The sequence below is a fragment of the Asparagus officinalis genome, unplaced genomic scaffold (assembly GCF_001876935.1).
Source record: "Asparagus officinalis unplaced genomic scaffold, Aspof.V1 AsparagusV1_Un549, whole genome shotgun sequence".
In the NCBI taxonomy this organism is placed as follows: domain Eukaryota; kingdom Viridiplantae; phylum Streptophyta; class Magnoliopsida; order Asparagales; family Asparagaceae; genus Asparagus; species Asparagus officinalis.
Window position 1 is genome coordinate 10,897 of NW_017972812.1, and position 16,862 is coordinate 27,758.

At 36.3% G+C, this 16,862-nt stretch overlaps 2 protein-coding genes across 2 annotated transcripts in view; one reads left to right on the forward strand and one right to left on the reverse strand.

Annotated features, from left to right (window-relative positions):
• The window catches only part of LOC109827913 (protein HASTY 1), a gene marked incomplete at its 5' end in the record, with an annotated part of 24,213 nt that extends 8,831 nt beyond the window's left edge, over positions 1-15,382 (forward strand). Inside the window, 7 exon segments of the mRNA XM_020394935.1 lie at positions 953-1,056; positions 1,179-1,479; positions 1,628-1,866; positions 11,497-12,000; positions 12,382-12,676; positions 12,760-12,943; positions 14,971-15,382. Coding sequence (XP_020250524.1) covers positions 953-1,056; positions 1,179-1,479; positions 1,628-1,866; positions 11,497-12,000; positions 12,382-12,676; positions 12,760-12,943; positions 14,971-15,050 — 1,707 coding nt within the window.
• A 383-nt stretch (positions 15,383-15,765) lies between these two features.
• LOC109827914 (transport inhibitor response 1-like protein Os05g0150500) overlaps positions 15,766-16,862 on the reverse strand; it is a 5,809-nt gene continuing 4,712 nt past the window's right edge. Inside the window, exon 4 of the mRNA XM_020394936.1 lies at positions 15,766-16,671. Coding sequence (XP_020250525.1) covers positions 16,199-16,671 — 473 coding nt within the window. The 3' untranslated portion in view covers positions 15,766-16,198. The remainder of the gene's footprint in view (positions 16,672-16,862) is intronic.

The following is a 16,862-nucleotide window of genomic DNA, read 5'->3' on the forward strand; positions in this document are numbered from 1 at the left end:
CTTTAAGGATAGTTTCAAATTCTCAACAATTTAGCAACTCTTAGGGCATGGGTACCCGTTGAATATAGAATCTGATTCTAATTTTGTCAGTAAATGTAAATGCGTAAGGAATTGTCTCTAGAAAACATCCATGCTGAGATTAAGAAAAGATACCCTTGATCTTTTGGAATTCTGTTTTCCTCAATTTTTTTTGTTTAATAAAGGAATGTTACATTTTCTATTCATAGTCCATTTATATATTGTCATCCTCTTTGTTCATTGAATACTTTAATGGTTTAGGGACTTAGAGATGTTGATTGTTGCATGAGATTTATAATTGTTTTGTCAGCAAAGTAGGCTCTTACTGCTGTCAAACGAACCTTCTAGTGTAGTTTTTTTTGGCTAGTTGCGAAGTAGTTTGTTGCATCCAGGATTCTTCTAAGTGAAAGCTAAATATCCCTTTGAGACAAATTTCAATAGAGCCAAATGATTCCTGGAGGATGATGATATTTATTATACCAAAGCTTAGACTGATAATTTGACAGTACTAGCAGAACTTTGAATGTTGCATTAGTTGCATCAAGGAATGCTTAGTGAATCAAGGTTGATAAAGTCTTTAGAGAGGCAATGGTTCTTCTACACACATTCATTTATCAAATGTGATCCTTATGTTGCATGGATATAGTTAGGCCAATATGGATACAACACACCAGCATGTGGAAAATTCTAGGAACACAAGATAATCCTTTAGTCTGATGTTTCTGCGGCTATGGAGTATGGAGGTGATACCCCCAGACTCCTTTTTTATTTTTATTTTTATTTTGTGGTGGGNAAATATATGCACAAAAATTATTTAGGATTTTTGCATTGTCTAATGGTTATGTGCACATGTACTGACTGACATGTAACTTACTCTTGTGGGTTCACAGTAAGCCGTTCAGTTTCCTTCACAGAGGATCTGCTGATTTTACAGGGTATTGCTGACACAATGGCATATCTCCAAGGTGAAGGTCGATTGCTTCGTGGTGAGCATAATCTTCTTGGTGAAGCATTTCTTGTTATGGCCTCTTCTGCTGGGTAACGACTCCACTACCCTTTTTCCTAGTATAGTTCATTGGAAAAACTTAGTGATTCCAATATATATTTCATTTCTTATAAATCTCACTTTGTTAGGATTTTATAATTGTGTTTACATTTAGGATTCAGCAACAACAAGAAGTGCTGGCCTGGTTACTTGAACCTTTGAGCAAACAGTGGGTTCAATTAGAATGGCAAAATGCTTATTTGTCCGACCCATTAGGGTTGGTACGTCTATGCTCTGATACTCAATTTATGTGGAACATATTTCACACTGTGACATTCTTTGAGAAGGCGCTTAAAAGGAGCGGAAATAAGAAGGCCAACTGGAATATCCAAAGTCAGTCACCAACAAGTGACATTTGTACTTATATTCATCCTATGTCTTCTCATTTGTCCTGGATGTTACCTCCGCTCCTAAGGGTTAGTAAACTATCCTACAAACTAGTGTATTTGTCTTAAAGTTTGTAGAGTTGTAATTTGTAGAACTTCTCCTCTATAAAGAATCAAACATGCATTGGTGTTGCACCTTGATTTGTGTAAACAACCATGTGACTTTGATCACTTGCAGCTTCTTCGTTGTATACATTCTCTTTGGTCGGAGCCTGTTGCTCAAGCTTTGACAGGAGAACTAAGAGCAGCAAAGTGTATGAATCCAGTTGAGCAAGCCAGTCTTCTAGGAGAAGGAAATGTGAAAATTTTGAAAGGTCAAATGACCTCTGGTGATGGATCTCAGGTTGATGCAAGCAGGGAAGGAGAGTCAACAGAAAATGACATCAGGAACTGGTTGAAATGTATAAGAGACAGTGGGTAAGCACATGCTGATTATGGATTTGACATTTACTGACTGTTTTGGTGTTATTGCTTTTACAAACTGTCAAAATCTGATGATCTAAAGCATTAGTGTTCTAAGGTCCTGGAGAGTGGAGAGTCCTTGAAAGCAATTCACTTTCTTTTTCCTCTTTTCCAAAATCATTTTTGTAACTTTTGTTGTCACTATTTCTGGACAACTAAGCTACAGTCCCTATTCCCTTGACCTGATCTGAGCTCCAACCAACTTTATACCTATACCTACTGATGACCGGATCTTCAGCAGGTGTGGCCTGGATACGAAGGCTTTTACCTATTTATAAAAATTGGAATCAGATTTCTTCTACCTTTTACAGCATGGACCGGAATTCTTCCCTATAGTATAGTGGACTAAGAATGGGGATTCAGAGGATCCTTCCCCTAACTCCCAGATCTGACTTGGCACCACATGTTGAAGCCTTTGTCTAAATTCTCCAACTTTCCCACTGCTAAATAATTCTTCTTTACTAAATTAGTAGTAAAAGTTAAAAAAAAAATGAAAGGCTTTGTCTCTTCTTTTTCTCACTCCCCTTGTGATTTTAAGCCTACTCCAAATGGCTAACTATTTGTGTATAGTTTTTCATGCATAATTACAAAAATAATTTGCATTCATTTGGATTACAAATTTTCAATGAATAGTTCTAGACATTTTTCATTTATGGATTTCCTGGTTGCCATTCCTTGCTTATGGCTTCCAAAGTTTCAATTGTTAGTGATATGGATTCTATGTTATTTATATTTATTTCTCAATGACTCGATGTCCGACATAAGACTGGTGTTTTTCTTTTTCTTTAGAAAAAGGATGAGGCCTCACACAGAAGACCTCAGCCCTGTATATTACCCTCTAAAATGGTTGATACAACTAACTAAATCACATCCCAACAGATAATATGTGATTCAACCTGTTCAAACAACTACATCAGTTTGCAACATATCCCCCTCTACCACTAAGCCATTACATAGAGTTCTATGGTTACCAAAAAAGTTACAAAGGAAATAAAATCTCTCAAATACAAGCATAAAATCCTACATTTAGTACATTTTCCTGCCTGTATATGACTTCATTCTTCATTGTCTGTCCCTTCAGCCGTGTCTCCAATTATCTGTAGTTCCAAGATTCTCCTTGCAGCAGCTTCAGCACTGTCAGCAATTCTCCTGACTCTCCTTATGAAGTATTGCTTGGTATGGGTACTGAGTTTAGCTTGTCCAAGCCAACAAAGAGCAACTTGTTTTATTTGTTCCAACAATTGCAAAGCATGTCTCTACTCTTTTGGGAAAAAATTGGACAGTTTCTTTCATACCATACCACTTATATCAAACCTCTACAGAAGACACCCCACTGTAATCTACTCTCTGGAGGCACCCTATCCATTCTCCGAGAGCACCACAGCTCATGTAGGCTAGAGATATTACCGATAATCCCAAACCTAGATTTCAGTGTGTTCCACAAAGAAGATGCATATTGGCATTGCAAAAATAAATGAGAATGTGACTCCGTATCCAAATCACACAGCACACAGATATTTACTATTGAAATCCCCTTTTTAATCAAAATATCTTTTGTATTTAACTTCTCCTTAATTGCCAACCAAATAAGAATTTCCACTTTCAAAGGAATAGGCAATCTTCAAATATCTAACCAGTCAAAACGCAAACGTCCATCTATTAAGAATTGATAATATGATTTTACCGAAAAAGTACCTGAAGACTCCCATCTCCAACTCCTTTTATCCTGATCATCAGAAACAGAAATATTTTGTATGATATTCATCAAATCCTAAAATTGACTCACCAAATGGCCAGTAAGTTGTCTTTTGAAAGAAATGTCCCATACATGTCTATCTTCCACAATTGTCTGCATGAAAAAACAGAACATAAAGGGTCACTTGCCAAGTTAAACAACTCTGGAAATATAGTAGCAAGAATACCATGTTCAGTCCACTGGTCCAACCAGAACAGAGTCTTTTTACCTATGAAACTATTATTGTCTTTAAAAATGTCTCTCCAAAATCTAGACATGTTTGTATCAGTCACCCTCCTATGCATACAGTTATTGACATCAAAGTATTTCTCATATATGATTATTTTCCAAAGCACACCAGTATTATTGAGCCATCTCCACATCCACTTTGCCAGCAATGTCTTAATCATAATTTTGATGTGTAAAATACCCAGACCACCTTGCCATTGGTGTTTACAAATTTCTTCGCATTTAACTAGATTGTTAGCTTCTTTGGCCTCATTATTTCCTTACCAGAAAACTCTCCTTCTGATTTTATCCATTCTATCACACAGCCAACTAGGGAATTCATAATAAGACATCCAAGAGAGAGGTATACTGGATGACACTGAGTTAACAAGAACTAATCTACCTTCTCGTGATAAAGTTTTCTCTTTCCGGGTGGTTATCTCTTCTCAAACTTATCTATAAGAGGAATCCAATCACTCTTATGAAGATGACCAGGGCTTTAGGGGTAATCCAAGATTATGTCAGTGGAAACTTCCCCTCTTTACCATTGAGTACTGTTGCAATTTGTTTCTGTAAATGCTTATTGTTACCTAGAACCATAATAGAGGTCTTGGCAAAATTAATTTTAAGACCAGAAGCTAGTTCATAGTAGGGGTGGAAATGAACTAAATAATTAACAAATAGTTCGATAATTATTCGAGTAACTATTCGATCATATTCGATTCGATAGTTCATTTAGCAGTAAACAAATACTTTTTATTATTCGAGTTTACGAATGAATAGAATTTAACCAGATGTATATTCGATTCGTTTGTCCATCAAATATTCGTTTAAAATTTAATCACTTATTATTTGTATTATTGCACATATGATGTCATATTTTTAATCCACCTACCATTTCTACTTAATTTTTTTAAGACTTAAATAATATTAAATCTATTTTCTAATGAAAACTTTGATTTAAATATATATACACCACGTATTATAAAGGAATAACTTTTATTTTTGAATTCAACTACTTTTTGAAAATTAAATTCTTTAGCATAATAAGTATACTTTGATATTCGATAAATATTCATGAATATTTATCAAATACCAAGTATTCGAGTTCAAATTCGAAAAACTCCATATACGAATACTAGAGTCCGCATTCGAATTTGGTAATTTTAAACAAATGTAAATATGAACATTTTAGTATTCGATTCGATTCGATCATTTACCACCCCCAGTTCATAGCCATAGAGCAAAAGTTTTAAAAGAGCCACACAGTCTAAGTTAGCCTTACAGAAAAGTAATGTATCATCTGCATACGTATCAATTTGCATCAACAGTCAATCTGGTGAGTTTAGAAAATGCATCTGCTGCAAGAATAAATAGAAGAGGTGATAGGGAATCCCCCAGTCTAACACCTCTTCTAGACATAATCCACCTTCATTTAAAATAATTGCTGATTTACCTCCATTTAGACATGAAATAATCCAGTTAACCCATCTCTTTCCAAACTCCTCCGGTTTAAGCAAATATACTATAAACCCCAGTAAAGCATGACTTATGCTTTTGAAAAATCCAGTTTAAGTAGCATGCTATCTGACTTTCCTTCTTGGAAACATCCAGTAATGGTCTCCTGTGCAGCTGCTACTCAATCCACTAAAAATCTTCCTTTGATAAAGCCAGTTTGAACTGGATCAATTAAATCACAATCTATCATTTAATCTATTGGTCAAAGTTCTGTGATTATCTTATAAAGCACATTTAGAAGGCTGATAGGTCTACAATCTTCCCTATCTTCAGCACAGTCTTTTTTAGGGATTAAGACAATACATGAGCATAATTGAGTCTCTCTATCTTCAACATCCTTATGTAAGATTCTTCTAACAATTGAAAAATGTCATCTTTCACAACATCTCAAACTCCTGAAAGAATAGAGCAGGAAACCCATCTGGTCTTGAAGATTTATTATTACCCCTATCAAAAATTACTTTTTTAATCTCTTCATAAGAAAAGGGGATTTCCAAACTAGTAGCACCCCAGTTTATTGAAGGAAAAATTGTATTCCAATGAAACTCAATTCTCTCACCAATTGATTATCCAAAGATCCTTTTATAATGCAAATAAAAGCTTCAGAAATACCTTCTTCTGAAGTAATTTCCGCCCCATTTGATTTAATCATGAAAATAGTATCAGATCCTCTTCTCCCAATTGAATATTTATGAAAAAGGGTAGTATTTTGATCCCCTTCCTTGAGCAATGTACCTTTGACCTTTGTTTCCACATAATTTCCTCTTGATTCAGTATGACGTTGAAAACTGAAGAAATTTATTCTCTTCTTAATTGTACAGTAGCATCCAGATTTCTACTCTTTTCTAACGCATCAAGCTCCTACATTTAATCTAAGGGTCTTTTTTTGTTGATCCAAATTTTAATATATTTTCTTATGACTCAACTTATTTACAATATCGGCTGCTGCAGAATTTTTCTTAGGAATTGATTGTCATTTGTCACCATCTCTGAACATTCAATTTAAAAGAATCCTCCTTTTTCCACATTTTTTCAAATCTAAAAATCTTGGAAGATTAATTAATCTGTACAAATTCAAGAGCAATAGGCACATGATCTGATACTTGGCTAGAAAGACCCTTCTGGCAAGACAAAGGAAAATTGTTTCCCCACTCAAGATTATATAAGAATCTATCCAATCTAGCTAGAGCAAGAGAGTCTCTTTTACTTGACCAAGTAAATTTCCTCCCCAACAAAAGAGTAACTATTAATTCCAACCCATTTATTATATCACGAAACTCTTTTATATCCTGTAGATGATTCACACACTTTTTTCTATCATCAACACAATTGGTAACATTAAAGTCTTTAGCAATTTTAGCAATTAACTAAGGCGCATTATTCATATGTTTAATATCTCTCAACTCATTCCAGAATTCTAATCTATGTCTATGACAATGGGAACCATAAACATTAGAAATACACCATTCAAAATCAACAGAACATGATTTTAACCACGCAAACATCACATATTGATGCGTTATTTCTTTCATTTTCTTCCATTTTTGTCCAAACCATCCAATTAATATTCCCCCATAAGAATCTCCAGTAGGAAGGCAAGATCGTTCATTATAAAAATTCCCCCCAACTTTCTTAAATCACCATTAGTCTCATTTTCTAATGTGGTCTCTTGAAAACATACCAACTCAAATTTATTCATCATACAGAAATTCTTCACTTTATTTCTTACTATCATTCCGCACCCCTCTCACATTCCAATAACACGATATTAAAAGAACAAAGATACCCAAACACAGGAAAAGAGCACTCTTTTCTATTGAAGAGCAGCCCTTTCCTTCTCTAATTGTCTAAGTTTCATAATGGGCTGAAAATTTCTTTTTTCATAAAAAATCATGCCACATTGTGAACCTAAACAATTGAGCTGCTCATTACCATAAGAATCAAACAAAATAGGCACAAATGTAGAGCCAAGGGGAGTAGATATACTTGCCATAGTATTCAAGATAGATGAAGAAGCTTGATGATTTAAAAAAGAAGTCATCTGCTTGATACCAGCAACCCTCTCTTTAGCTTCGTCTAAAATATTTTGAGCAGATGTAGAGTATAACCGAGAACTCCTTCTAACAAAGTTTGGACCTCTAACAGCTTTGTCAAATAAATTATTATCCACATTAGCTCGAAGCATGTTCAGTGGTTCAATTCATTATCAGTAAGAACTTCATCATCCTTCCTCTCCCCTTCAAAAGTTACTTCATCATTAATCTTCATAATGTTCTCCACAGTAAACTGTTCCCCTGCTGAGTCACATTTAGCTAGGATCCAAACATCTTTTTCTAAGCTCTCCTTACATCATCATTCAGCTAGTCATTAGTTTTCTCTTCCACTTCCACCAGCGTATCTTCATTCTCCATATCAATAAGAGAATCAGAATCCTCGATTCCTTCAAAGCTACTTTCTTTCTCCATTTCATTTGAACTCCGTTTGTTTTGATCAATTTCTTTAAATGTACTCATCGTAGCATCTTAATGAGTCTCCTCCACTTCTTCCTCTAGCCCAGTAACTTTCGCTTCAAATGTTTATAAAAATCTTTGGCCTGGCCCTATAATTTTGCAGGTGGACTGTCGATAGGACATTTTCTAAAGTCATCTTTAACATTCCATTTACTACGTCTAGAAGATTGCCCAGCAGAATGACTCTCCCTCTTCCTTTTATTATGCTTCCAACTGTCCCAAGAAGTACCAGAATTTTGAGATTTATACCCAAATCATCTGACTGTAATTTACCATGCTTACGTTACATATCATTAACAGTTAGGATAGAAACAGAAACTTTGTACATGTGCATTCCAATAAAACATTAATACTTAAGAGGAATATCAACCACATCTTCACATAACACATGAAACATTGCTGCATTAGAATCAGAACATTCCTTAGTGATAAGGTCAAGCTCTACTAGCTAGATAAACAAAAGACTGCACAATTTTAGAAAAACCATCCCAACTCCAAATGTATGGGGGAGCTCCTTATAATTTGATACATGCTTGATTATCATGCAGAATGACAGTATCCTTGTCATCTCCAGACCATCTTCTTAGTTTAATTTGGCAAGAATGTAGAATTACTACCCCCAGCTTCACCATATCATCTAATTGTTCCCATGGCAGAACTTTAACCAAAAACTCATTTGATTTAAAGGCTTTCACATCCCAAATTTCATTAAATGGCCAATAAGCCTTAGGATCAATTTTTCAGCAGTTATATTCCCACCATCAACAATAGTAAGAATCACATAGTTGCGAAAATTTTCACATTCAGTGGCAAAAAGAAATGTAAAATCTAGAAAAGCAGAACTTGATCAAGGATGAACATCAGAGATGCAAATCAAATCAGTATCTAGGGCCCCAAATCCTCTCAGTCCTTGATTAGAGAATTTAGACCTAGTCTCATCAGGCTTTGATTGATCATCTTTGGATGGCATAGCCTTCTTTCCTTACTTATCAAGAGATTTTAGCAGAGGAAAATCACCTTCAGACCATGAAATATCCCTAGATTTCAGATCTAGGGTTTCTTTTATTAGGGTTTCTTTGAGTAGGGTTAAGGTTTCGATTGCTCCTAAAGCCATTCTTAGGGTTTTGATTCCCTCCTGCTCTATTCCAAGTAAATCATCAAGGATGTTCAGGATTATGAGCTCCTAAACCAGGGAATTGACAGTTCCTCGCCTCATGAACATACTTTCGACAATTGAAACAGAGTCTCAGATCACGACATTGACTCGCACATAAAGCATGCCTTTTCTCTCGTACAATCTCCACCGAAAGCAGCGATTTAGGGTTTAGAATTTTTTTTTTGTGAGGGAGATGATTTAGGGTTCTTACGTTTTACTACTTCCACCTAATTCGCATGCTTAATCTCAACTGTCAATTCCTATACTGATCAACACGTGGGATCAGATCAATTCTTCATTTGGGCTTGATCTTGATTGGGCCCTGATCCATCAGAAGAAGATTCACCCATAATAAATTTTGGGGAAAATGAAGAGCTAGGCTGAGAACCTTGAGAAATTAGAAAAATTTGAGGTGGATTGGGTTGAGAATCTTGAGAATTTTGAGACACCCTAAAAGATTAGCTTATCGCCGTTTTTTATGGTCAATTATTTTAAACCTTTTTTTACTTGCCTTCATGTCTCAGCGTAGTTGTTATAAATTGCATTGTTCGTGATACTTATAGATTTTCCATCTATTTCCTATGTTTGGTGTTCCATATACTGAATACATCTTACCCAGCAGCAAACCTATATTCTAAGTTGCATGGTACTGGTACGGGAGACGGCAAATTTGGTAGGGTACATGGACATATTTATATATATATAATTTACATAAGATTAAATATTGTTTTTTCATTTACATAAGATCAATAAATAAAAAATAGATGTGAAGTATAGAATATATGTCCAAGAAAGCGTATGGGGAGTGTTTTAAATTAGAACATGTATTATATAAGGAAATAATAGGTATCAGGTGACGGCTCATTTTGTTAAATGAGCTACCAAGAGATAACCATGTGATAAAGCCTACCTTGTTTATCACATCAAAAGGTGTGGGCCTCACCTTTCTATTTCTTGGTAGCTCATTTTGCTAAATAAGCTGCCATCTGAATAAACGTATGCATATATTGAAGAAGTGTCCATGAAGATTGGGTGCGGCTACAGGTATGTCTTCTCAATAGAAGCACCCAATAGAAGCACTATTTTTTAAAAAAATTCTTAACCACTTCACTCAGAAGCTTAAACCTACATCTGGTAGGCTAAACAATGTAATGTTAAAGAAACTTCATACTTAATAATCCCCCTTGTCATGCTTTTAAATTAGCAGAAAGATATTAAATTGGGGCATGTGCCGCAGCAACGCTTGTGCAAAGCAAATCTTACACGCGTGTGAACCTGTGGCACTTTATTGACAGTGCAAACTCATTAAGACAGATTAAATTTGCTAATGCAGAAGTTCAGAGTCTATTATAATAGAAGTTGACAAATTCTTTTGTACAGATCATGGTAGGAGTTACAATTAACTAGTTGTGCTACACAAAAGAGTCTCCAAGAGGTAACACCTTCTTAGTCACTTGTGTCGGACTAACATGAGAGAGGAAAATTATGATGTTGTTACACATCTCAGTACAATGGGAAAAACGATGAATTGACATGGTGAACTACATGAGCACAACAGTCTCACAAGAAGATTATATGAGTTTGCCATGTTATCTCATTATCCTATTTACAGTTTGAAATAATTTCAATATAGAAACAGTTTGTATCATATACAATATCACATAGGTTCTAAAGATTACGTAATTTTCAAATGTCATAAGTAGAAAGTATCGTATTCTCCTTTCTCATAAAACACTTCTGAATCTTAATTATTTCACAAAAAACAAAAATCATAATGTTCAGACATGCAAAATCATGCATGGTAAAGCAACAATTAGCACATTCCTTCGTATTCCATAAATCGCAGGAATACGGAAATCTTGCTGCAAAGTAACAAGTATACAGGATTAAGTTTGAATTTGTCAAATCACTCGGATGTTTCACAAGAACGTTGCAAAAATTGTTCTTCTGAAGCACAAATAACAAAGTACGCAAATTCAAAATTGTTAAATAACTTATGATACAAAATTACAAACCACATACTCTGAAATCCCGGTGTTGAAATCATAATAAGTCTTTAGACTAGTACCCATTATGTTTTGAAACTCATTCTTTAAATCATACTATAGCTACAATCCAATAGAATAGGAGTGCGTATAATCACTTGTTGAGCCATAACTATGTTTGTGACATAGGTCCCTGGGGTTCTTTTTCTGTATAGCGGTAGTCCTCCATCGCAATTGGTAAAATTCGGTCTGCAATAAATAAATCAGAGAAATAACTCTGTAGTTTGGGCGGTAAGGCGTGCGGATGGCGGGCGACTTATTTAACTGTCAGCTTTTCTCTTTTAGTATTATGTAGAATGCTCAATCCTTTCCTATCATTTGACATTTTCTTCGTGTTTGAATCTTGTACCTTTTTTATGCCATAAGGCAGTGGTTTATTTTGCACGATTGCAGGTACAATGTGATTGGTTTGTCAGCAACTATAGGGGACTACTTCTTCCGGTGCATAGAGAGTCCTTCAGTTGCACTTTCTCTAATGGAGACTGTACAATCAATGGAATTTCGACATATACGTCAGCTTATTCACTCAATCGTAATTCCTCTGGTCAAGTTCTGCCCTCCAGATTTATGGGGTTCATGGCTAGAAACTCTGTTGCATCCATTATTTCTGCACTGCCAGCAAGCTCTTTTTTGTTCATGGACCAGTCTTCTACAAGAGGGTAGAGCAAAAGTTCCTGATAATTTTGGCAATCTCGCTGGTTTAGACCTGAAGGTTGAAGTAATGGAAGAAAAGTTGTTGCGTGATCTGACTCGGGAAATATGTTCTCTCCTCTCAACTCTAGCATCACCAGTTCTTAACTCTGGGCTTCCTTCTTTAGAACAACTTGGCAATGCTAATCGCATGGAAGCGTCACTACCTCAAAATTTGGATTCATTTTCATCGAACTCAATGATATGGTAAACTTCTGATTTTTAAGTTCCACATTTATTTATAAATTTCTTTATGGTGATTTTGCTCCTTTTTTGTAAACAAATCAGTAGTTCTACTAGACAAACTTTGTTTTCTATTTTTAGCCATGTGTTAAACTTGATATTGCAAAACCCTTCTAGGAAGTCCTTAGTTAAAGTCTTAAAGGTAGTAGTATTTATTTTGGTTAGAGAAGATACATTTAATTACCATAATGAACAAGGACCATAAAAGAGAGTAATAATAACTCTCGTGATTTCGAATTGCACATTCATCACTATTTTCAATGGATCTGATTATATATTAACATTTTCCTTCAGCACTGACTCTAGGCTGAGTGATATTAAATTGAAACCGTGGTTTATTTGCAGCTTTCTGATGGGACATAAAGGTCCTGCTCTTCCTGCGCTGCAGATAAGTATTGAAGTATTTAATTGGACAGATGGTGAGGCAGTAACCAAAATTGTCCCCTTTTGTGGATCTCTGATTCTTCTTGCTGCTTCAACTAATTGCACTGAACTTGGAGAGTTTGTTGTTAAGGATTTATTCAATGCTATTATTCGAGGTTTAACCCTCGAGTCAAATGCTATTATAAGTTCTGATCTTGTTGGTTTGTGCCGAGAAATATTTGTATATCTATTGAATAAAGACCCCTCTCCGAGACAGGTCAGTCAAAGAACAGTATATCTGAGCAATCTGAGTTAAAAAATAACTTGGACACTAATAAGTGAAATTTGGTTTTTGTGTAGGTTCTGCTGTCCCTTCCTTGTATCACTAGGGAAGATTTACTTGCTTTTGAAGATGCTCTGCTAAAAACAAGTAGTCCTAAAGAACAAAAGCAGCACATGAGGAGCCTACTCCAACTAGCTACTGGAAATAACTTGAAAGCACTAGCTGCTCAAAAGATCACCAATGTCATAACCAATGTTACAGGTGAATATCCGGCTATCTTATTCTAGTCATCGAGATTATATCCTCTTTCCTTACCTTTAATATTGTTTACCTGGATTGTTGCAAAACTGTACATTGCTGTTTATGGGTAACTTCTTTCTTTATGACCTGATTTCGCTGCATAAGTGCTGTATGTTGGGTTCATGATTCTTTATTATCATTTGCCATATTTGCAGCATGGATATCCAAAAGCATAAAAAATTATCCCAATTTAGTTTGTAGTTCAGTAATATCATCCTTAAAGGAGAGGTTTTTTTAGTACCAGTTCTTTGGTTTTCCTCATTGGAGTTGATTGTCATTCATATCATAGTATCCACATTGTCTAGCTTTTGGTGTAGCGCCTTCTCCCGGGTAAGGGGATCTCCGATATTGCTTATGGTTTCTTGTGTTTAAAATCTGTGGAATTAGTTAGCTCTCCCTGCTGTTCAAAAGTCACTGTCTATTAATGCCTGAGACTGTGCAACATGCAATTGACATGTGAAAATTTTGCTCTTATTGCTTTTCCTTATTTATGGATGAAAAGCTAGTTATGTTTTACTTGCATTTCCTTGCTTTATTTGTTTATGTATTCATTAACTTTCATGAATTTGGTGCCTCCATGAGATTAGCTGTAGTTTGGCAATGGAAGTGATTTCGATCTAAATTTGTGCCCTTTTTGACGTGCAATGATTACGATGAGTATCAGCAACATGAACCTTAATATAAGATAGAGGAGAAGTGCTGCCATGTAGGGAAGAACTATGGATGGTAATTTAGTTGGGCTGGTTTGGGTTGGGTAGGTTTTGTATCAAGTAATTGTTGAGTCAACCTGATTATGCCTAATCCATATCCTAACCATTCAATAAACACATTGCTTTGTATATTTAACACAGTTATCTTCAAGTCAACCTGACTCAACCCATACAACCTGAATCCTGACGAGGTCTTGAAACCATTTTTCTTCAGAAGGAAGCTACAATGGTTGCAGTTTCTAATCTCGAGTTTTTTAGCAATAAGGGAAAATCCTTACCTGTGAATCACAGTATGTCATATTTGTCTTATGATAACTTATGCAAGTTAAATCGTTTATAACAATAGAAAATTATTTTTGAAGAAAAGAAAATTATTCAATGATCTATAAGCAAATATTGTTTGTAAGAAGAAGCTCCAGTCTTGGTTCAAAGACTCAATGATCTATAAGCAAAGAACTAATGAATAACATGCCACTTTTTTCTGTTCACTAAAAGGAGACTGATGCTTGCTACACCTAATCACCCATCAATAGTTATTTCCCATAAAGACACTCAGCAAAGTGAACTTGACTGCTGACATGGAAATTATTTAAACTATTACCGTGATTCAGTTCTTGAAGTTACTTTCTTCTGATAAACAAGAGACTAACATTGAATAATAACCAATTATGTACTCAGATAACTACCGTATTACCCTCTTTGGGACTGTCAGATATTTTATAACTTTTATAATTTGATGTGGAAGAACAACCCTTGAAAGGAAACATGTTTAGATTCTTTTATCTGATATTGGATATATCTCAATTCTCGAGAATACCTGTACCAACTAAGCTAGGCCAATAACCTATTTTTTCACAGTAAATAAATGCAGTTCATGCTGGGATGTCACCGGGTTCCCAATGATATTGCTTTTCCTCTGATCATTCAGTAGGATTAATCATTGTGCATTCTCACCACCTTACCATTAATATCCTAGCTGGTTTATTGTCATGAATTTTCTCAATTCTTTTTTTCTTGCTATCATGAAGCCCAATAAGCTTTCAGATATTCATCTCCTTATGGTTGGCAGTTGTGTTTTAGAAAGTAATCATCAGTGTGAAAATTTGTTTTATTTATTAAATATATTGCAGGCAAGGCATGAATCTGTTTCCCAAAAGCATATTAATACCAAATAACCTAGTCATCATCTTTGTTATACTATATTTCATTCTACATGCAATATTTTATGAGATTGATTATGGTATGAGCAACTGATATTTCGTCTCCTCTGATGTTCAGCTAGAACCAGAAACACGTCATCAGTTCCTAGGTCTGGCATCGAAGATGATGGTGTCATCGGGTTAGCAGCCATTACATGAGTTATCAGTGTATATATGCTCACATTTACGCTCCGACTGTACAGAGATGGGTTCAAAAACCTCATACGGCTGAGAGAACCTGCTATTTTGACTGATACATACGTGAAGCGGACGATATATTCAGTGTGAATCATGTAACATTTCGAATGCATAGATTCAACCGTCGACTGTTGGGCATCGGAAGCTGGCAGTATAATCAGTGTGGATCATGTAATCATGTAATGTTTCTAATGTAAACATGAAAGTTCAAGCCCTACTGTTGTTGGTACTAATACCATGTTTTAATGATACCATCTGGTGAAGGTAATTTTTTGTTCACAATGTTTAAAATCGGAGCTTGGATCATCTTGCAAGTCTCAGTGAAACTAGCGAGTCTGCGAGCAAAAGATGCGAGAAAGAATTTCATTCAATTTAACCCCCTTAGTGTAAATACTAAAGCGGGTCTATTGTATGCTGCTGAAATCAAAACTACAGAGGCACATATTACGGACTAGCTGGCTACTCGGAACACAGCAGGACAACTACGTTCACCATCCCCTCATTACAAATTTCTTAATTGTTTCTCCTTCAGAAAATCTTTCTTCAAGAAAACCCCCCTCTGAAATGCCACCTGCACGATAGTTTCGGGCTGCGATACGAACCCATACACCAATAGAAAAGTCCACGATCAAATATAATCCAAAAGGTGTGGCAAAAAACCAAAAGAGGGCCACAATCAAATATAATTCTCGTCTTATGCATTCAAGAAAATAATACAGACAAAATCGACACCTAAAATATTGAACCCAAGTGTTAAAAAGGTTCTGATTCAATTCCTTACAACTTACACAGTTAAACAATACGAGGAACTAAAAAGACCCTCATTTACATAAGAACCAGACCTCCATCAAACAACCTAATCCTCTTCATAAAATTATACAGTCCTTCAGCATTGTTTCCCCCCGCTCTTATTGACAGTGAAATCCCCAAAACCCTCTTTCCTACCAAATACAACACTTTATAAGCTGTCTTCAAGAGGGAGAAAAAAAAACATGGCTCTATACTCTCTTCGCCGATCATCTGCGCGCTTCGCTCAAAATGATTGCACGGTTAACACATCAACGAGAGAGAAGAAAATTAATGTAGCGAAACAAACGGAGTACCTCTCTCTACAAGGTATAGACAAACGACGGCGAGTCTGACCTCCGGCCAGCTAGAGTCCTGTAAACATAGAGCTTCTCGACGGGAAAGTCATCGGGCATGCTAGGATCCCACTTCAATCCCCCACTCTCGTCGATCACCTCCACGTTCAACCTAGGCATCCTCCTCGCCAGCGTCCTGCATGCCCCCAAGGTCAAATTGCACGACGACATCCAAAGGGATCGCATTGTCTCGAGTTTCTCAGCATTTGCCAGCAGAGGCTTGTCTCCAAATGGACAATCCCTTATCTCAAGCTTCCTCATGCTTTTACAGCCAGAAAGGATGTAGTGAAGCCCGGCGTCGCTGTCGCCTGCGAAGGCAATGGAAAGCATCTCGAGGCAATCGGCAGAGGCGCCGATGGATTTGAAGACTCGGTCGGTGAGGAGGCCAGAGAGCGAGAGGCGGCGGAGGTTCTTGCAGGACTCGACGATGGCGGTAAAACCCTTATCTCAAGCTTCCTCATGCTTTTACAGCCAGAAAGGATGTAGTGAAGCCCGGCGTCGCTGTCGCCTGCGAAGGCAATGGAAAGCATCTCGAGGCAATCGGCAGAGGCGCCGATGGATTTGAAGACTCGGTCGGTGAGGAGGCCAGAGAGCGAGAGGCGGCGGAGGTTCTTGCAGGACTCGACGATGG